This window comes from Sinohyriopsis cumingii, chromosome 17 (assembly GCF_028554795.1).
Source record: "Sinohyriopsis cumingii isolate HCF-2022 chromosome 17, ASM2855479v2, whole genome shotgun sequence".
Lineage (NCBI taxonomy): Eukaryota > Metazoa > Mollusca > Bivalvia > Unionida > Unionidae > Sinohyriopsis > Sinohyriopsis cumingii.
This window is the reverse complement of record NC_142977.1, coordinates 119,136,805-119,160,317: the sequence shown is the minus strand read 5'-3', so window position 1 is coordinate 119,160,317 and position 23,513 is coordinate 119,136,805. Positions and strand designations below refer to the sequence as shown.

General features: G+C 35.2%; 1 protein-coding gene across 1 annotated transcript in view; it reads left to right on the top strand.

The window, feature by feature from the left end:
• LOC149779749 (ATP-binding cassette sub-family C member 9-like) overlaps window positions 1-23,513 on the top strand; it is a 215,442-nt gene that overhangs the window by 155,799 nt on the left and 36,130 nt on the right. Inside the window, exons 24-27 of the mRNA XM_089940609.1 lie at window positions 5,123-5,192; window positions 10,035-10,192; window positions 13,488-13,580; window positions 14,053-14,155. Coding sequence (XP_089796735.1) covers window positions 5,123-5,192; window positions 10,035-10,192; window positions 13,488-13,580; window positions 14,053-14,155 — 424 coding nt within the window. The remainder of the gene's footprint in view (window positions 1-5,122; window positions 5,193-10,034; window positions 10,193-13,487; window positions 13,581-14,052; window positions 14,156-23,513) is intronic.

Sequence of the window (23,513 nt, the reverse complement as noted above, 5' to 3'; positions counted from 1 at the left end):
AAACCATGATCCCTATGTCTTAGCAAACTATAGAAACTATATGGTTTCTCATAAACCATGATCCCTGTCTTAGCAAACTATAGAAATTCTATGGTTTCTGATACACCGTTGTTGCTTTGCCTTAGCCAGCAATTGAAATCATATGGTTTCTGATACACCATGATCCCTGTGTCTTAGCAAACTATAGAAATTCTATGGTTTCTCATAAACCATGATCCTTGTGTCTTAGCAAACTATAGAAATTCTTTGGTTTCTGATAAACCATGATCCTTCTGTCTTAGTCAACTATTGAAATTCTATGGTTTCTGATAAACCATGATCTCTATGTCTTAGCCAGCTATTGAAATTCTATGGTTTCTGATACACCATGATCCTTATGTCTTAACCAGCTATTGAAATTCTATGATTTCTGATAAACCATGATCCTTATGTCTTAATCAGCTATTGAAATTCTATGGTTTCTGATAAACCATGATCCTTATGTCTTAACCAGCTATTGAAATTCTATGATTTCTGATAAACCATGATCCCTATGTCTTAGCTAGCTATTGAAATTATATGGTTTCTGATACACCATGATACCTATGTCTTAGCCAGCTATTGAAATTATATGGTTCCTGATAAACCATGATCCCTATGTCTTAGCCAGCTGTTTAACTCATTCGGCCTCGATCCCATCTGTAGGCGTGATCCGGTTTCTGCATTCATTGGCCAATCCCACCTGTAGTTGTGAATTGTTTACTGCATTCAATGGCCGATCCCGTCTCCAGGCGTGATGAATGTGTGTTAGATACAACGTCTCTGATTGGTTAGAAATGGTTTATTCCAAGAACTAAACAACTATTAAACCAATCAGAAATGATTTTACTTTCAGTTGTGGAAATTTGAATTGTTCTGAAGCAAAAGGCTAAAGTTTGAGAGCGGTTTAACTACACGTGTTCTGTTCATGAAAAATCGTAAATGATGGCAGAGGGAAGAGTGATTTTTTATGAGAGCAAAAATGAGGAGTTTCTATGGTTTGATCTCGAAAATATTGAGCAAGCTGAGGAAAGATAAGTTCAGCAGTTGAATATTTTGTGAGATTTAGATTTGGACGTAGAAGTTTCTGAGACTGAATCGTCCGAAAATGATGATGCTGACAGCGATGATGACGGAGTTCTTGTGGATAAACGTTGCGCGTAAGTTTGTAAATACTGGACAAATAAGTTGTGAAAAACTTCGACAAATAGGGAAAAAATTACATCAATGTGTCGACAAATTCAGTTGAAATAAATGGTGAAAAACTTGTGGATTTTCTTTGGATATAAGAAGAGAAATTAAGGTAAGAGTGAATGTTGTTGTTGTTGTTGTTGTGGGGTTTAACGCATTTTTCAGCACACGATAGGCTATACATGGCGGCCAGTATTAATGGTGGAGGAAGAACCCGGGAAAACCCCGGAAAGAACCACCGACCCTCGAGAAGCTACTGGCAAGCTTTCTCATATACCCACATTGGCTGAATCTTAGACTCGAACCACCGCAGACAGAGGTGAGATGGCAGTGATCTGTAACGAAGAGCGCTTTAGACCACTCGGCCACTCGGGGCCCCTAAGAGTGAATGCATGTGCACGATGTTTTCAAACAGGTAAAAACTATGGGGCACAAGCAGCTAGACACGGCTTTGTGCTTCTGAGGCATATCAGCAGAGATACTGAAAACAGTGCTGGGGCCGAATGAGTTAAATTATATGGTTTCTGATACACCATGATCCCTATGTCTTAGCAAACTATAGAAATTCTATGGTTTCTGATACACCATGATCTGATACACCATGATCATTATGTCTTAGCAAACTATAGAAATTCTATGGCTTCTGATAAACCATGATCCCTATGTCTTAGCCAGCTATTGAAATTCTATGGTTTCTGATACACCATGATCTGATACACCATGATCATTATGTCTTAGCAAACTATAGAAATTCTATGGCTTCTGATAAACCATGATCCCTATGTCTTAGCCAGCTATTGAAATTCTATGGTTCCTGATAAACCATGATCCCTATGTCTTAGCAAACTATAGAAACTATATGGTTTCTCATAAACCATGATCCCTGTCTTAGCAAACTATAGAAATTCTATGGTTTCTGATACACCGTTGTTGCTTTGCCTTAGCCAGCAATTGAAATCATATGGTTTCTGATACACCATGATCCCTGTGTCTTAGCAAACTATAGAAATTCTATGGTTTCTCATAAACCATGATCCTTGTGTCTTAGCAAACTATAGAAATTCTTTGGTTTCTGATAAACCATGATCCTTCTGTCTTAGTCAACTATTGAAATTCTATGGTTTCTGATAAACCATGATCTCTATGTCTTAGCCAGCTATTGAAATTCTATGGTTTCTGATACACCATGATCCCTATGTCTTAGCTAGCTATTGAAATTCTGTGGTTTCTGAAAAAGCATGATCCCTATGTCTTAGCTAGCTATTGAAATTCTATGGTTCCTGATACACCATGATCCCTGTGTCTTAGCAAACTATAGAAACTATATGGTTTCTGATAAACCATGATCCCTATGTCTTAGCAAACAATAGAAATTCTATGGTTTCTGATACACCATGGTCCCTTTGTCTTAGCCAGCTGTTGAAATTCTATGGTGTCTGATATACCATGATCTGTCTTAGCAAACTATAGAAATTATATGGTCTCTGATAAACCATGATTCCTGTGTCTTAGCAAACTATTGAAATTCTTTGATTTCTGATAAACCATGATCCCTATATCTTAGCTAGCTATTGAAATTATATGGTTCCTGATAAACGATAATTATTTTGTCTTAGCCAGCTATTGAAAATCTATGGCTTCTTATAAACGATAATCATTTTGTCTTAGCCAGCTATTGAAAATCTATGGCTTCTTATAAACGATAATCATTTTGTCTTAGCCAGCTATTGAAAATCTATGGCTTCTTATAAACGATAATCATTTTGTCTTAGCCAGCTATTGAAATTCTATGATTTCTGATAAACCATGATCCCTATGTCTTAGCTAGCTATTGAAATTATATGGCTTCTGATAAACCATGATCCCTATGTCTTAGCCAGCTATTGAAATTCTATGGTTTCTGATAAACCATGATCCCTATGTCTTAACGAGCTATTGAAATTCTATGATTTCTGATAAACCATAATCATTTCGTCTTAGCCAGCTTTTGAAATTCTATGATTTCTGATAAACCATGATCCCTATGTCTTAGCTAGCTTCTGAAATTCTATGATTTCTGATACACCATGATCCCTATGTCTTAGGCAGCTATTGAAATTCTATGGCTGCTTATAAACCATAATCATTTTGTCCTAGCCAGCTATTGAAATTCTATGGCTTCTGATACACCATGATCCTTATGTCTTAGCTAGGTATTAGAATTCTATCGTTTCTGATAAACCATGATCCCTATGCCTTAGCTAGCTATTAAAATTATATGGTTTATGATAAATGATGATCTCTATATCTTAGCTAGCTATTGAAATTCTATGGTTTCTGATACACCATGATCCCTATGTCTTAGCAAACTATAGAAATTATATGGTTTCTGATAAACCATGATTCCTATGTCTTAGGAAACTATGGACATTCTTTGGTTTCTGATAAACCATGATCCCTATGTCTTAGCCAGCTATTGAAATTATATGGTTTCTGATAGACCATGTCCCTATGTCTTAGCCAGCTATTTAAATTCTATGGTTTCTGATACAGTATGCTCATTTTGTCTTAGCAAACGATAGAAATTCTATGGCTTCTGATAAACCATGATCTCTATGTCTTTGCCAGCTATTGAAATTCTATGGTTTGTGATAGACCATGATCCCTATGTCTTAGCCAGCTATTGAAATTCAATGGTTCCTGATAAACCATAATCATTTTGTCTTAGGCAGGTATTGAAATTCTATGGTTTCTTATAAACCATAATCATTTTGTCTTAGCCAGCTATTGAAATTCTATGGTTTCTGTTAAACCATGATCCCTATGTCTTAACCAGCTATTGAAATTCTGTGGTTTCTGATACACCATGCTCCCTATGTCTTAGCAAACTATAGAAATTATATGGTTTCTGATAAACCATGATCCCAATGTCTTACCAAACTATTGAAATTCTATGGCTTCTGATACACCATGATCCTTATGTCTTAGCCAGCTATTGAAATTCTCTGTTTTCTGATAAACCATAATCATTTTGTCTTAGCGAGCTATTGAGATTCTATGGTTTGTGATAAACCATGATCCCTATGTCTTAGCCAGCTATTGAAATTCTATCGTTTCTGATAAACCCTGATCCCTATGTCTTAGCTAGCTATTAAAATTATATGGTTTATGATCAATTATGATCTCTATGTCTTAGCTAGCTATTGAAATTCTATGGTTTCTGATACACCATGGTCCCTATGTCTTAGCCAGCTGTTGAAATTCTATGATTTCTGATAAACCATGATCCCTATGTCTTAGCCAACTATTGAAATTCTATGGTTTCTGATAAACCTTGATCCCTATGTCTTAGCCAGCTTTTGAAATTCTATGATTTCTGATAAACCATGATCCCTATGTCTTAGCCAACTATTGAAATTCTATGGTTTCTGATAAACCATGATCCCTATGTCTTAGCCAGCTATTGAAATTCTATGGTTTCTGATAAACCATGATCCCTATGTCTTAGCCAGCTATTGAGATTCTATGGCTTCTGATAAAACATGATCTATTAGTCATAGCTATTGAATTTGTTTGGCTTTTGATAAACCAAGAGTATATCCTTATGTTGTAGACAGCTATTGAATTTCTATAAACCGAGACTATGATCCTTATGTCATAGACATTTGTTGTAGACATCTGTTGAATTTTCTTGTATGTGATAAGCAAGGATTATGATCATTATGTCATAGACTTCAATTTTAAAATGTGGTGTCTGCACCAAAATTTGAGATGTTTAATTTTCCTTGTTAATAAAGCTTTGCAAGAGCAATTAAAACAAGTTGATCTGTAATGTATAGGAATTCTTACACACACACATGAATCTTTTGAAGAAAGTTAATCGAGACTTTGGGGAACAATTTTCCTAATTTAGAATACCAGATTTATTTTGCAGATTTTTTGAAACAAATCCCAGTGGAAGAATCATTAATCGTTTTTCATCTGATGTTGGCCAGATTGATCAGGTTTGTGCTTTGCTGGATTTTTTAAATTCTTATTAATACATAACTATCTAATGATCAGTTCTAATACAGAAGCACAGATCTATTATAAATAATACAAGCTTTGCATAAAGTATGACTATAGTTTGCCCTTTTTTCTCTGAGAATTATGAAGATAAATATAGACTTTTCATACTTATACCACTCCACATGTCTGTGTGTCCATCTTTTTGTCTGGTACTCATTTATGCAACTAGTCAGCTCTTTTTATCCGTGAACATTGACCATAAGAGCATATATTATGGCCTGTTATTTATTCTGTCATCTGTCTGTCAGTTAGCATGAGTTTGTTATTGCTACTCCTCCTAAACTGCTTGGAGGATTGCCATAAAACTTAACACTAACATTCATCCCATGGTCCAGCTGGTTCTAAATGGTTTTCAATTAAATGGTCCAGCTTGGACATCCTATATGGCTGACACAATGGCCATGTTGAAAATCTTCTTATTATTATGCTCATTTTTTTCTCCATTATCTTTACATTGTCAGAATCGTTCAGTATTTTATGTTATTGCACACCTTCATATTGCACTCATGTGCAGGACATGTGTGCCCAATAGTGCATTAGGAACTACTTTGTAAACAAATAAACATGTACACTCGTGTAGCACACGCTTTATGTTTTGGTTAATTAAATTTGTTTCTGAATGAACTAAAGCATATGTTTTGTGGACTTCTACATACCAGCTGCTTTGCTGCATTCCACATTAACTTTTTTGATACATTGTTTTGGATTTTGGTGATAGACGCCAGATTTCATAAAATTGCTGTTACCTACAAATAACATGCAAGTTACAAGGCATAAACTGTCTCCTTTAGCTGGTAATAAAAATGGCAACAAATATACTTAGTTTTACATCCTGAATTTCCTCAGAATGTACTTTCTTAGTTCTGCAAGTCCAAATTACATGAGCCATGTCATGGGTTCTCAACCTTGATTACACATTTCGAAATTGTGCTGTAATTTTGACCATATTCCAAGTGCAATTAAATCCACCTTACTGCACTCAAAATAAAATAAGCATTAAATTCCATAGCGTCTTTTTGATAATTGCAATTGAAAGACTTCATATTTTTCCAACATTTTGATTCCTAATAGTCAGTGCCAGAACAGAAAACACTTGCAGCTGTCAACACGTTTCTCCCTTGCTGCTTCAATCTGATGTATTTCATGTGCAATTTGCACAGATGAATCCAGTCCATAATCACGAAATTTAATAGAATCGACAAAAATACCAAAATCTATTCATTCCATATCAAATGGAAAAGTTGTCGCAATGCACATTCATTCACAATATGAATCCACATTTCAGTTTTAAGTAGACAAAGGCTCTTTCAAAAGTTATGTCTAGCACACGACTAAGTTCAAATTTATCTGGGTGGAGTTATGTGCGCATTAATGTTGTTGTTGTGTAATGATGAAATGGCCCTTATTTAGCTTGGAATACAGCATACATTCCGTTACTTTGTTTCGTGTAGTGTAGTTTGTTTATATGATTAAGCCTTAGGTAGAAAAAGAAAATGAACATATAATAAAAAGGTTACGGCATTTGTATGGGAAAATATGAACTCGTTTTGTCAGATGGATATACTGCACTCCCAAGGTCATGCAGTATTCCATCCTAAAAACTCGTTCATTTATTTCCCATACAAATGCAGTAACCTAAATTTATAGTTGCTTCTCCTGAACAGATAATCATATAAATATAGGATTTTCACTACAAGACTTCTTATGATGTCTAGTTTGTCCTAAATGAAAATTGTGTCAGTGAATTGTCTAATATAGCTGGCATGGCAGCCATCTTGAAAATGTTATTATTGCTACTTCTCCTGGATGGATAGTCATATTAACATGGTTTTCACCAAAAGACTTTTTATGATGTCTAGGTGGTCATAAATGAAAATATTGCTAATTGGACATCCAGTAATTATTGCAACTCCATATTATTGCAGCTCAGGAAGAAAAAAATGACTTATAATGTATAATTTGTCTAAATCAAAATGGTGCTGCTCGGAGATCCAATATGAAAATCTTGTAATAGCTGATCATGAATGGATGGTTGTATTGACATGGGGTTTTCTTGCTGTGATGCCCAGTTGGTCTTAAATGAAAAAGTGTGTTTGACAACCTTTATGGCCAGCATATTAAACATCTTGAAAATCATGTTATTCCTATTCCACCTAATGAAAAGTCATATGAATATGGAACTTGAACAAGAAATTGTCCAGTGGTTTAAAATGATGATAATCTGACATACTGAATGGATGGCCATATTGTCACTGGGTTTCACCAAATTAATTATCATGATATCTAGTTGGTCCTGACTATAGACTGTGCAAAAATTTTGTCCACTATGGCTGCCACAATAAACATCTTGCACATTTTGTTCTTGTTTCTTCTAGGCTGATCATATTGACAAGGGTTTTTTCACAAAAGACTTCTAGTGATGTTTGGTTATTTCTAAATGAAAATGGTACTAATCTTAAATCCAGTATGGACACCACATTGGCTAATTTGAAAAACTGTTATATCTCAAGAGTATCAGAGATGGTTTCAACACCCAGTAGTTAAAAAGCAGAAGCAGTCATGTCTTAAATTTCTGTAAATTCTTGCCATGACAACAATATATCAACAACAACTTTGTTTTTCAAAGAGTTTTAAAAGCCGGACATAATTGACTTTTGTGTCAAAGGCTATTGCTTGTATCACTTACTTTATTGAGCTTATGAAAACATTGATTTGTACATACAGAAACGCATGTTGACCATATTTTATATTTAGTTGCATTCCAATGAACAAGTTATTGGTATTTTGACAATAATTTAAGGTCAGAAGTCTCAGGTTGTAGACATATTGGATTAGAGGAATACTGAATTGGACATTCAGTTGTACTGGCTTGTAAAAGCATTTTATTTTAAATTATTTTTCTATATAAAACTTACATGACCTTTTGATATATGTCCCCATACAGTATTGTATACCTGTAATACTCTATGTTAAATGGTACTCATGAAAAGCATGGAAGCTGTCAGTGACTAAACTTATATGACCTGTTGATATGTGTCCCCATACAGTATTTTATACCTGTAATACTTATGTTAAATGGTACTCATCAAAAGCATGGAAGCTGTCAGTGACTAAATTTATATGACCTGTTGATATGTGTCCCCATACAGTATTTTATACCTGTAATACTTTATGTTAAATGGTACTCATGAAAAGCATGGAAGCTGTCAGTGACTAAACTTAGATGACATGTTGATATGTGTCCCCATACAGTATTGTATACCTGTAATACTTTATGATAAATGGTACTCATGAAAAACATGGAAGCTGTCAGTGACTAAACTTAGATGACATGTTGATATGTGTCCCCATACAGTATTGTATACCTGTAATACTTTATGATAAATGGTACTCATGAAAAGCATGGAAGCTGTCAGTGACTAAACTTAGATGACATGTTGATATGTGTCCCCATACAGTATTGTATACCTGTAATACTCTATGATAATTGGTACTCATGAAAATCATGGAAGCTGTCAGTGACTAAACTTATATGACATGTTGATATTGTCCCCATACAGTATTGTATACCTGTAATACTCTATGTTAAATGGTACTCATGAAAAGCATGGAAGCTGTCAGTGACTAAATGTAGATGACATGTTGATATTGTCCCCATACAGTATTGTATATCTGTAATACTCTATAACAAGCACATTTCTAAGATAAATCTCATGATTAAATATAGTAATGTTTTAAAGTAGCAATTGTAACTTTTATCACAATTGTTTTGGAAAACGATGGATAAATCGGGCATTGATTATTGTTGATTGCAAACCAGAATTATGTGAAATCGAAAATTGGGTATAGTCTGCTACCAAACTAGACAGCAAACTTGCCTAGACCATACAGCAATTCATGTAGAGTATAGAAATAATAAAGAATGAAAATTATTACAAGTAAACTCATAATTATTGAACTCTGTTGTTTAAAGATGTTAAGATCAAAGTCTTTCAGATACACCATTATTTGATGTTTCTACCCTTAGATACACCATTCTGTGATGTTTCTACCCTTAGATACACCATTCTGTGATGTTTCTACCCTTAGATACACCATTCTGTGATGTTTCTACCCTTAGATACACCATTCTGTGATGTTTCTACCCTTAGATACACCATTATGTGATGTTTCTACACTTAGATACACCATTCTGTGAAGTTTCTACCCTTAGATACACCATTCTGTGATGTTTCTACCTCACTTCAATAATAGAGATATAGAAATTTCATTACATTAATAATTATAAAATAATAATAAAGATCGTTTAAGAATATTGGCATATTATTGATTGTTCTCATCTCTATACCTTATCAGTACACTAACATTAAAATATTTCAGTGACATCAAAAATGATGTTAGACCTTAGGGCTATTCCATTTAAACATACGGGGGGGGGGGAGGCACATTCAAAAATGGGTGACCACCCATAGAAGTGATTTTTTTCTACCACCACCAGTCATAGCAGTGAATTTTGGACACCCATGCCCATGCATCTTTTGATATGACATGGCACAGAAGTGATTATTGTTTATTGATGACCATGTGTGGAAGTTTTTTTATTTTGCCGTCCGTGGGGTAGTGGTATGTTTAAATGGAATAGCCCTTACACAATTTCTCTACCTGTTGTTTTCTCTCTCTGTCCTGGCTGAATATTTTTCAATGCACTACACAGATCAGCTCCTTGTTAAAATTCTTTACCATCTGAATCAAGATTTTGCTTGCTGTGCCAATTTCAGAAAATTCCTGGCACATGGGATGCCCTCCTCCGTTGTTGTCTTGCTGTATTTTCTGCAATTATTGTGAACAGCATTGGAACTCCATATTTCATCTTGGCAGCTATTCCTCTAATCATCCTATACTACTGTCTGCAGGTCTTCTTCAGGGCAACATCCAGGTAAAGTCAGCCTTTTCTTTAGCATGTCTTCTTCAGCTCTGATGAGACTTCATATAACTTGCAAGTTCTAATAAAATATATACAGTTTTTCATTTTGTCTTTTATTTTATTTTGTTATTTTATTTCTATCTGGATGTAGAGTTATGTGACAGATGTGATATGTTGTGTTGATTAGTATAAACACCACAGTCATCACTATTTCCTGTTGACAAAAAACGAAGTAGTGACATTTAAAGTAGCTGTTTTGGGAAATTAACTATTGCAGCCATATTGATGTATTTGACTTCATTAGTTAAATTGAGAAATTAAATAGTGCAACCATATTGATGTATTTGACTTCATTAGTTAAATTGAGAAATTAAATAATGCAACCATATTGATGTATTTGACTTCATCGGTTAAAGTGAGAAATTAAATAGTGCAACTATATTGATGTGTTTGACTCTGTTAGTTAATGAATTTAATTCTGCATATGAAGGTTTAGTTAATGTATGTTTATTTATGATGGATAAACATGGTTTGATGCTGAGAGGGACACATCTAAAACTTTACTATTACACAGTGTGTGAGTGCTGCATGTCAACTTGATTTTTGTTAAAAGCATGGTTCCCATGCTACCTGGAAATTGGGAAAAAGTCAAGACAAATGATTAAAAAAATTCCCGACTGTGAAAAGTCCTTGAGTTTTGCAAATATTGACTTAAGTTGGGAAAAACCCGGGAATTTTCCTCCATAACTTGATGCCTGAAACAATTACGTAATTGAGTCATAACTGATCCTGAGTTAAATTTATCAAGTTCTTACCAAAATATTAGGAGGTTGCAGTATGGATCATTTGGGTGCTTGCCATGAATATATTTGTTGAGACAATCCAAACACTCGGTGGATTAGATTTGTCTAGTAGACTTTTGTTTCCCAGACAGCTCATTATCTGTATCTTTTTTTATAATGAAGGTATGAAAACCAGTCTAGCATCACAAGAGGCCAACATGGTGGCGTTAAAGCATAGCCACTTATCGGATCGGCTAGCAAACTTAAACATTGTTAAATCGAGTTATACCTGCATGAAATCGATATGAAAATTATTTATTTTCTCAGAAATTGTGAGTATTAAAATCATTATGTCTTTAATCTGCTGAAAGACAATAAAACTAATGCACCGATGAAATTTGAACTGGTACTAGCGATTTCTATTGCCAGTTGCACGAGCACACAGAATCTCACAACTGTCATTTTCAAATATTGTAGAAAAAAAATTAAATGAAAGTCATATACTGGTTGTAATAAAAATACAGAAACAAAAGAGCACAAAATTCTCTATATTTATTCTGAGACCTACTTCCCGAGTTTTGTTGTATCACATGACTACCACTTTGACATGTGCTCTCTCTCACACAGGGAGCATACAAGCAGGGAACCAGACTACTCTGCTTGATGAATAAGACTGGCCAAGTTTGTTATAACTGTTCTCGAAATAAATATGTTGAGAATTATATGTTCTTTCTTGGGTTTTTAGAAAGGTATCAAACTTTCATTTAATATAATTGAAATTTTGTACAACAACATTAAAAAGAAGTTTATTGTTGATATCACGTGACTATTGGACTTCTGATATCATTGTTTGAGAGTTGTGAAGTCATGTGACTATTAACACAAATGGTGAGTACCAGATCAGGTTTCATCTATGCCGAGTTTTGTCTAGACTGTCAGTGGATTAAAGACATAACTATTATAATACTTGCCATTTTTTTTAGAAAATAAATAATTTTCCTATCAATTTGATGCAGGTATAAGTCGATATAACATAGTTTAAATTTGCTAGGCCCACTTTTAAACTATCTTATGGTGGCAGCAGATTCCAAATTTTTTATATGTAATTGCTCTGAACCCACACTCCATCCTAAATGTCCATATGTGAAAAATGGGGTTGGAATATTTGGAGGAAACCCAGATTAGAAACATTTTGAATCTCTGAGCAGAACTTTGGTGCAAAACTATTACACAGTGACATGTAGCTTGAAGCATTGGTTTCAGATCTTAATAGAATGCAGGAGAAATGGGACATTGTCATCCCTTTTATTATATATTAAGAAACGATAAGAGCCCATGTATCAATACAGGTTTGGGGACTGGTATATTAAACTACAAGACAAGTTGATTTTACAGAAAATTCAGTCCTTGTTTATACAACAGCATATAATTTTAAAGGTCTTTTGTCACAATTTAAATCACTCCTTTTGTAAATGTCTTTAAATGATGGAATTTTTAACCAAACCATCTTAAGGAGTTTAGGTTGTTTGAAAAATCTTGTTTGAGATTTTATTGGCACACGTAAATTCAGGGTTAAACTTTTTTCGTTACCAAGATAAGATTCTAATACTTTTCATTTATTGTTTTTTTTTTCATACTGTGATAGGAAATGTTTTCTTTGCATGACATGCACAAATATTGCTCTAGAATTCATTAGAATTAGAGGTTTGAAAGGAAACAAAATAATTTATGGTCATTATGTTGTGTCCACGTAGCAACATAGAACAGGTCAGCAAAGTAAAGTTAGAATTTGTATTCTGTACATTGAATCGGCTTTAAATGCCAATTTATAGGAATATAGTCAGATTTGTTTCATGTGACTCATTTTGTGGTTTTGTACATGATCATCTTTCTGACATATATGTTTTGGAGAGGTTTGAAAGAGAAACATCTTCAGATTTGGAAAATGCATGTTAATTCTTTAATTCCTTTCAGTAATGGTCATATGTTAACCCTGAAAAATTAATTTCACCTTGGAAGAAACATGGAAAAGACCTGGAAATTTATATTTAGAAAAGCTTGGGAACCATGTAAAAGTCTGTTTTTAGCTTATGAACTTGATTTGTGTTCTTAAGTTGTAAAATCCATTTACATTAAAATCCATTATTGTATGAAAATTTGTATTGGACACAAGAGATTAACTTAATATATCAACTAAAGTAGCTAGCATAATGTTTCACATACCTCTCACCCACCCCAACTCTCTGTGTTAACCAGAATTTGTCTCCCTTGCCCTTTGCTGTCATATGCGTTCTCTGATGCTGTGGTTGACGGTTATGACTCCATTGTTTGCTGGTGATTGAGGGAGAGATTTTCTTTATCCACTATGCTCCTTTTCTTTGTACTGTTGTCATGTTTATGTTTTATATATAATACAAATTCAATGGAATTTTTCAAAATCTTTTGGTATAGATTTACACAGTATCCAACAAATATTCTCAAATTTTCAATTCTCAAAACTTATGAAATGGTTTGATATATTTCAGAGAACTTCAAAGACTGGACAGTGTGACCAAGTCACCAATTTACTCTCAATTCAGCGAGACTCTCAATGGACTTGTGACTATAAGAGCATACAGGTTTGTCAAGTAACAATATACATATACTGCACTGAAAGATAATTTTTTAGAAAAGATACTGACATTATTGGGAAATTTGTTGCATGGTGTAAAAACTAATGGATGTTTCAGCATACATAGTTGCAATTATATGAATATTGAAAATGGTTGCATGATTTTGAAGAGTGTTTATTTTTATGCCCAACCAAGTTAGATGTGAACAGGTTAACCCCATTAGTTGCCTTTTACAACATGCAGTAGGGCACACCAGGCCTATTCTAAACCTTCTCAGGCAACAGGTTGACCCCATTAGTTGCCTTTTACAGCAGTAGGGCACACCAGGCCTATTCTGCATTCCACTGCCTGTACGCAACACGTTTTTCTTCTTCGTTGTTTAGAAACAAAATTTCTGCATAAATTACTTTCTTCTGATGCCAAGAGATATTTAATTGAAAAAGCAATGTGAGTTTCTGTAATTATTTCCCTGTTTCAGAGCCCAAACCAGATTCCAGAATGAAACCTTAGCACGCATAGACAGCAATGTGGCGCCATTTCTTTTCAATCAGACTGCCAACAGATGGCTGGGGATTAGACTGGTATGCTGCTAATAACACAGTAACAACAAATGTACTAAAAAATACAATCTAGTCTCACCTAGATTATTTTCATATTATGTAAATAATTAATAAATTGTCAACAAATTTTGTTGTATTTAGGTTTATTCAGTTTTCATGAAGACGTTTAGCATGTCCTTAGAGAAGAAGTGTACTCCCAAGTAGATGACCTGGCCTCAGTTTTACCAATGTAAGTCTTGAAGTCAGATTTAAATTTCAGCCAATCATATTTCTGGATTCTAAACTTAAATTATGTCTATCAGAACTCTATCTTCAAACTTAAATTTAAGTGTAAGCTTAAGTTCTGTTGGTTAAGTTCAGGCCAGTTCATGGCTGTTTAATATAAACAGTAAAATAGATGTTCTTTTTTACCTTCAAGTTGTTGACAGAAATTAATTGCCAGATTACATGCAGAAGTGAATAGAATAAGTATTTACCTCTGTTCATTGTGACTTTAATTAGGAGTCATTTTATGACTTACCATGAAATAGTTTAAAGCATGTGTGGCTTTTTTACTAGCATCTTACTTTGACACAGAAAGGTTTTTGATGTGTAGTCAGATTAGAGCAGCTTGTAAATTGGTTTACTGTTTCTAGCTCACTCAGCCAGAAAGCCAGCAGAGCTTATGGTGTGGCTGTATGTTGTCATGGATTTTGTATCATCTTTTGTCTGGCATGCGTCCAACAACAGTTGTTATTTTCAGCCTTTAGTCATAGCCACCAGACAGAATTTAAAAAAAAATTGTGATGAGGATCTTAGTCTGAAGGGTTTTCATCGGTATACAAATTATGTGGATCTGTTATCAATTACTGCCACCTAGATTAACTGCCCAGCAGAATTGACTAAATTTGACAAAAAATATCCATCAAAGATGGCTGGCATTAATAAAAACGGAAAAAAAATTCCAGCAACTTCTTTTTACAAAACCACTTGAAACAATTTGACCAAATTTGACAGAAAACATCTTGGTTTGAAAGGCTTTCAGATTTATACATTTGATGCCAGTGGCCTTGAAGTATGGCTGCTATTATGGAAAACAGCAAAACCTGTACACTAGACATAACCATTGGACAGTAGACCACATTTGCTAGCTCTGGCATGAAGAGCTTTCTATTCTTTGTTAACAGATTATTTGATCTGACATCAAATATGACCACCATTACTGATAGAGGGACTTTTAAACAACTTCAGCTCAAAAACTGCTCAACAGAATTTTACCAAATTTGGTAAAAATCATAATTATTCAAAGGCATTTTGACTTTTTTGTACAAATTATGCCAATTGGCCATCATAAATGGCTGTCGTTACTAAAAGATACAAAAACATTTTTCTATCTCGGTCCATTCCACAGAATTCATTGAACCCATAAACGTACTACAATACATAAATCATGCACAAAAGCTGCTGTGCACATACGTTTCTTCTTCAAAATATGCTACCTTACAACTACCACTTGCAAATCCAGCCCTCCCAGGTTAAATTTTTTTAGCTAAAAAGCTTTAAGTTGTCTGCCCACCTAGGTGGCAGTTAGAGTGATCTCCCCTTGATACTGGGATTGGCACCAAATCCCATGAAATCACCAGTTACTACTTCTGTTTCTGCTGAGTAGCACCCTCTCTACAGAATTAAAGGCCTCACAAAATCCATAAAAGCACTTTGGAAGTTTTCTACCTTGAAACAAGTTGGAGGAGTTTCATCTGATAAGGGAAGTGTACTCTGTCTGTCAATATCCAACTTTTCTGTTCTTCCTGTCACTGATGATAAAGTTTCCTAACTTTATATATTATCACTTTACCATTGTCACACACTTTGGTGATGTTGATACAATTCCGCACAGGTTGAGATGGTGTCCCATGACATTGTTATAACCATGTTAATAAGTGTATGTCTTGTGCATGATATAGAGCACTCATTTAATATTGCTGTATAATTTCTGCTGAGTCAGGATACATATATTTCAGTTTCTGCATTATCTTGTCTTATCATCTAATTTACAGATGTATATGTGACACTTTACTGACTTTACTTAATAGAACATGGTTCTTTTCATATAGGTAACAGTGTCTCATATTTTAGCATATACTTCATAAATATTATTATTGATGCCTCAGTTCATTTTTATGTTTGTATTACTTTATAGCTTCCATTTTGGTAGTGCAGGTCAAGTTTCCATACATTTTTATGTGCAGGTTGTGTGTGTAATATAGAATACTTGTTTGTATTACTGTATAGCTTTCACTTTGGTCAGGTAATGCAGGTCAAGTTTATGTGCATGGTTTATACATAATGTTATTATAAGCAATGCTTTTGTGATTTTACCTGTATAGGCAGTCAAAAACTGGCCTTTCTATGGGTTAGTTGTTACTAGAATTTATTATTTGCCTTCCAGTTCATACATGTAGTTACTATGAAGGAAGCTTAAGTGAGTTTGCTTTTATAGGCAGTAAGTTGACCTTCCCACAGATTACTTGTTTCTAAAATTAATAATTTAGTAAGCAAATGTTAATAGTGATACTCTAATCCGCAACCTGTACAAGCTATGTGCACCCTTGTACAGGTATTTATCATAGCGGGTAACTCTTCACAGACACTCAAAGTTAATAAAGCAGGACACTCACTACACTACATGTATAAATGAGCTGTTTTGACTTAAATTTAGACCTTGGTTGAGATAATTCTTACAACCACTCCATGTGTGTAGTTTTCTCTGGTTCCTTGAATACGTGTCGGACTTGCATATTATGGGCAGTGGGTGGTTGGCAATACTAAGAGCAAGGCACTGAAGCATAGCTTAACACATTAACCCCTGGAGCTTTTTGTCATTTTGGCCTGAAAATAGAGTAAGAAACACATTTTGACCAAATCCCTGGTCATCTTTCAATAACATATTGCCTAGTTGTGTTAGAAACATCGTTTTTCACATTGGCTATTTGACTCGCGCATGAGCAGAAGGGTAAAAGTTGGAGTTCTTTTTTCCTTTTTTCTTTTTTTCTTTTTTGTTTTTGCTAAACAGAGCCATTATTTTTGTATGGAGACCACTCTTTATTCCAAATGCCCATCTTTCTTATCCTACTTTTTGCAAAGGCTCATCTGTCTGTTTGCAGTTCATACCGGTTTGCCTTAGATCTGAGACCAAAAAGTCTAAAATCCAAACACAAAATCGGATTCCAACCACGGGCAAATTTTGGGTTTAAAAAAAGTCGGGTGCAAAAAATGAGTTTTTTTTATCTGTATTTTGTAGTGCAACTAGATATTCCAGATTATTTGGTATCATTGTAGAGCTATATCTGTCTACCTTTCTATAATACCACCCACTTTAGTGTATCATGCATGACCATGACGCTACAGAGCTCAGCAGTAGGCTACTACCTCCTGCCCCATTAAGTCGTCGCTAGGGGTTAATGTGTTAAGGGAAGAAAACATAACTTGCTTGCAGTGGTTTGAAACCATGTCATTTACTGAGGAGTAAGATGGAGAGAATAATAGCCTCAGTTACAGTCTCGCAAATCAAAATTATGGACTGGCTATGTGAATCAATATCCATACCTCATCTCAACCTCAAGAACTGGATAATGTCAAGAAATCAGTTATACAGCAGACTAACCTGCATATTGCTGCTAAGCAATTCCTGCTGACAACATTCAGTCTATACAGGTAGTCTCATTGATCAGTCCAACCCTTATAGTGCTGCTAGACACTTCATTGTTGACAACATTCTAGTTCATATAGACTACCTTCTGGGTCAATCTTACCTGCATGCTACCTCAAAAACACTTATGGAAGATGATGTTCATCTTGGTGCCTCAGTTTCCAAGAGATGTCTCTTCATTCATCTTCAAGTCTCTGCCACCCTAAGGGAGCATCTACTTAGCAATGCCTTTGAAGCAAAAGGATCTAATTTATAAGCGCTGTAATTGTAGAGATTTGCCATCCTCAACATTCTTTTTTTCCACTACCATAATCCAAGATGACGAAAAATGGCCCTTAAGTTTCCTCATTGTTATTAGATCTTATTGTGATGAATTAAATTCTGTCTTGCAGGCTTGGACTGAAGTAGTTATCTGCCCACTGCCATCAGAGTTCTAACCTCCTCTTTCTTATACATCACCTGTCATGTCTACAGTTCTAACATTAGATGATCTTTGTCTGTAGAAGAATCTACTTTCAATTGCTTCCACAGTCTTACAAGTTAATAACAATTTGGGACTTCTCACCTTGTCAGTTACAAGTTCCACGCATCCACAGGTATTTTTTCTTGCAAATGCCTTCACTGTTTCCCATCAGTTGATTTTGTCTAATATCTATGGTGATCTGTAATAGGTAGAATGCAGATGACTTTCTTCCACCCAGAAGCTCAAGGGAATATGTGGGAGTGTGTTTGTAGTGGAAGCATGTTTATAATCTTCCACATCCTAACCTAGCTGCCCAGCATGTTCTAGCCATGGCAGAAAAGTTGCTGGAATGTCCCTCAAGCACATGCCACTGGGAAACAGTGCTTCTAAATTTACAATCATCAAAAAGCACAGTTCTCCTAAACTAATTGGAAGATTGAAAGGGATGTAGATCATATTTGCCTGCATTCCACAAGACCCTCCCTATCTCAGCGACCTACATCCAACCCCCCTTATCACAAGTCCCAGTATGGAAAAAGTTCTAATGTTTCATTGCTGAATGGAGAAGATTTACTATGACGACTTGTGTACCTGACAAATGGTTTCCCAGGGACTCTCTATCATGTCCTGTGCACCTCCAAAGAATTTGACCAGAGTACTTTCAGATACAAAGCAGCACTTATTAATTGATCATCAGCCTAAGCACATTCATTCAACTCTTTTACACTCTTGGGTTCATGATGAAATGCAATAATGGGTTTTGAGGCCATTCATTATGGAGAGTGCATAATCAGTGTGGACTGGTAAGAGGTGTAACTTCACATCCCTACTCATACAGCTTCCAGAAGTTCTGTGATTCACCTACAACAGGCTACAAATCATCAGGCTAGTTATATATTGGAGCAAGACCCTCATTTTGTTCTCAATCTCCTTGTCAAAAGGACATCTTTGACCTTGTACCTTTTCAAGAACTCAGTCGATTAGGTCTGGAATCAGTATTCAAATAGAAAGAATGTTTCCCATAGGAACAATAATTGAAGTCATGCAATAGTAGATTCCTTGTCTATATGTTGCAACCTATCTGCTAGAGAATTCCTACACCTCCCATAACAATGATTCTCTGGTCCAAATGAAGGCCAAATCTTTGACTGTGTGTCCAACTTTAATAATCTGTACAGTACAAGGTTGCATCTTGAAGGCAGGGAAACCAGTCTGACTCACATCAGGGATAACTCTGCTGCATGACAACCTCTGGCAATCACGATCGCTATGAGTGCAAACACAGTGGACTGGGGGAGCAAGTCTTCTACCCTTTTGGGATGCCGTAAGAGTGTGGCCCTCTCCGGATCATTATTTACATAACATCCTGAAGATGTAAATCATTTTGAAAGTTTTTCATTCATGGCTGGAGAACCTACATGGGAATGGAGTTCTCATTCTGTCTGACAATTCCACTGTGGTGACTTATTTCAAACAGCAAAGTCAAACCAAGTACCCAGACCTTTGTTTTCTTGTTTGGAATTTTCCAATGTGGCTTCCTCAGTGACAAATCCTTGTTTAAGTTCTAATTATTTCAGGCCAATGTATTTTTGGATTCATTGTCCTGCAAGAAGGAACTAATACAAATGGAATAGTCTCTTCATCCCCCTGTTTTCACTCAATAAATATTCAGTGGAACTGGCCTATGATGGATCTATTGGCCACAAGGTAGAATGCCAAAATCCCATTGTTTCATCAGTCCTTGATCCAAAAGCTCAGGATAATTGATGGTCTTTCTATAGATTGGAGTGACACTTCGCCAACACCTCAGGTTCTGAAGGTGATACAAGAGTCAAAAGATTCTGTGCGTCTTCTCATCTTGATTATTCCACTCAAATGGTGAATCTTGGACCAACCTCATCAGTCTCCCAACAGAATCGCCAGGAATTGAGATATTCCTTTATCAGTATTAATCAGCTGTGATGGCAGGTGTTTCATTCCAACCCATAGGTACTAAACCTGCACATCTGGATCTTATTACTATACTTGCCAGCCTGTAAGTCAATGCAGAGTATTTTCCATCCTTCATCCATATTTAAGCTGATGCTGAGTATAAGATGAGGCCAGATCAATACATCGGCTTCGTCTTTTTCACTTCGTTCCACACAGCATCATGATTTTATCCTATCTGCAACTCAGTAACCTTTCTGGTCAGGATCATTAAATGTAAGTACCTCATTTGTTTTCACACCAAGTATTTTAAATGTATTATGTACTTTTAGCTACATATAATGACACTAACCTGAAAATTTATTGAGGTACAGATAAGACAAAATTTACAATGCTTTATGGAATTAAACTTCCATTTTCATAAATATTGCTATTTCAGATTACCAGCAGTAGGACAATTGCATCATAAATGTTAAAATGCTTTTTCCAGTTATTTTGGGAAGAGAGATACAGAGAGAGAGATGTATATCTATTCCATCTCATTTCTCTTCTTGTACCTCATCATAAAATAAATATGTCCCAATATATGTGACAGAGAAAGAGATTTCAGCTCGTTTGGTTTTTTTTTTTGTTTGTTGTTATTTACCTTATTGCCCCTGTTTAGCTGAAGCTTTTATCTGAGAGAGAAAACATTAATAAATTAAATAGTATATGTAAACTATGAAAACACATACCAAACTCCTTCAGGGTATAAATATTCACAATAGTTATATCCATATAGACTCCATTTAGGTTAACTTCCAAGAATGACCATTTCGCATGCTGTCTAATTTTCTTTGCAAGTATAACAAGATCTCCATTCTCAACAAATAAGATTATTTTTTAAAGTGCATGTACTCTTCCTGTACTTAGGCAGCAATTGATTTTGATCTTTACTTAGGGTAGATGTTACTTTCAATTGCTGTCGGCCCCATTGGCAAATTCAAAAGATGTAACTGGTTGAGAAATTTACACGACCAACCATCTGGCATTTCCTTTCTTTATGTGGTACATTATTCATAATACCCATGGGTATGCTCATTTCCCTATTGGTAGCCTCACTAATCTGATCTGGTCAGCTGAATGTTGACCTGACAAGTGTTAGCTTGGAAAACCCAACTACAGTGGTAGCATATTAGTTAGCATGTAAATATCACTACAAAGCCATGTTCTTCTTGGACAATGGAAATGTCAATTAAAACTAGAAGGAATTGCTTATCTAGTGGTATTAATTGATAATGGAAAATTGTACTGTACTTGTACATAGTAAGATCACAATCAGGCAAGTGAACAATATGAATTTAAAATTGTCAAGACATGTTTTTCTCTTTCTCTCAGAATGGGGCATAATTTTTATTTAATTATGAGGTGCAAAAAAGATAATTGTGATAAAATATCTGTCTTTGTCGTGGTTATTCATCTTCTAACTTATCAATTCTAACGCATATATATGTAATCAAATTTAAACAACATATATATTACAGATAATGTACATTACTAGTGCATGTTGCTTTAGCACAATTACATTTGATGTATGTTAATTTTTAATACTGATGATCATGTAATTATTTAAAATCCTTCTCAATGTGGTATCCTATATTTTTCATAAATGATCCCTTCACTACAATGAACTATTTTTTCACATTATTTTTCGTTCTTTGGGAGAATTATTTTCTATACAGAAAATTATTTGACATACAATGAAGCCATTTGGATGACATAATCCATATACAAGTCGATTCAGGGTATAAGACAAAGCTAAGATTTTCTGGTCAAAATGTATCATCTTATAGGTCAGTAAATATTCCCTTAAGAGCAAACAGTTTTCACAAGTGGTGGAGAATTTCTCAAGTGAGATGACCATGTACCTTAGAGGCGTACAAAGGCAATGGAATATAATCAAGAATACTTTATACCAATGGTGGAATCCATACCTCAATAGCTAACATATGGCTCTGTGTCGAGAAAAAGTTAGCACCAATCACAATTAAACCTTCAGTTCCACCTTCACTGGCACTGTGTGTTATCATCAGAGACAGGATATCAGACAAACCAAAGACCTATCCAATCTTCTGTTCATTTTGGATTTTCAACTAGCCAGTGACTATGTATCCTTGCCCAAGTGGAATTTATCATTGGTATTTACCTGGCTGAACAAGACACCATTTTAAGTGGTTTCAAGGGCTTAATTAGTTCACCTCTCATAAGCACTGCCTCCTCTCTGCTTTGGCGATTGGCAGGCAAAATCAGCAAATATATTTCCAATTGGTGGATCCATCTACATGCAGTTCTAAAATGATGGATCTGAATCGCTCATGAATCCCCCTGCTTTCATTGACAAGAACAGGCTACTATTCATGGGGAATCAGATATTGGTAATAATTCTTGTTTATTTTGGACACTTCATCATAAGGTCATCTGCAAGACCAAGTGCAATCTCAGAAGTGGTATTCAGGAAGACCAAGCCATTGCATCAGGGGGTATCATGCTTCATTTTTCCTTCAAAAGATGGGAAGGATGATGTATCAACATGGTCACATTTGTCCTGAATAAATTGGGACATCAGTTCTGCATAATGAATTTGCTTTGCATATCAGCTCACAGTCTGGACAGTCACCACAAACATTGCATATGAGCAAAACTGTTCTCTAACTAATTATCAATTCTTCAGGATGGAGATCTGAATACACTTCTCCAGTCTTTTCAGAGATCTGTCATTCTAAAAGGCTCAATTTGTCAGGAGGAACCTGCAAAATGTTACCTTTTTGGGTCATTAAACGGCTTCATGAAGATGTGACTTCACAACTTCCGCTGAATTTGTGGGAGGAAAATTGTTTTCCCTTTCAAAGCCGCTCCTCGACACATGGAATCTATTTTCCAGTCAGGTTATCTAGGAGCTATCTAACATATCTTAAGGGAGCAGAGATGGTCTTTCCTGGGTAAGGAAATGTATCTCCCTCCACCTCTTACCTATTCTCCTAAGGTATTATGACTGGGTAATGTATTTTGAAGAAGAAATAATTTTTTTTCTAGTAAAATATGTTTCTTCAATAATAACTTACCTAATCATAATATACATACACCCTCCCAGCTTTTCTGCAGTTACATCCATATAGAGAGCATTCCTTCTGCTCCAGTACTACCTGATGATTTCATGGGATCTGCCAATCCTGGTATAAAGAGGAGATAACTCTAACTGCCACCTAGGTGGACAGATAACATTTAGCTTTTTAGCTAAAGGTTTTGACCAGGGAGGTCTG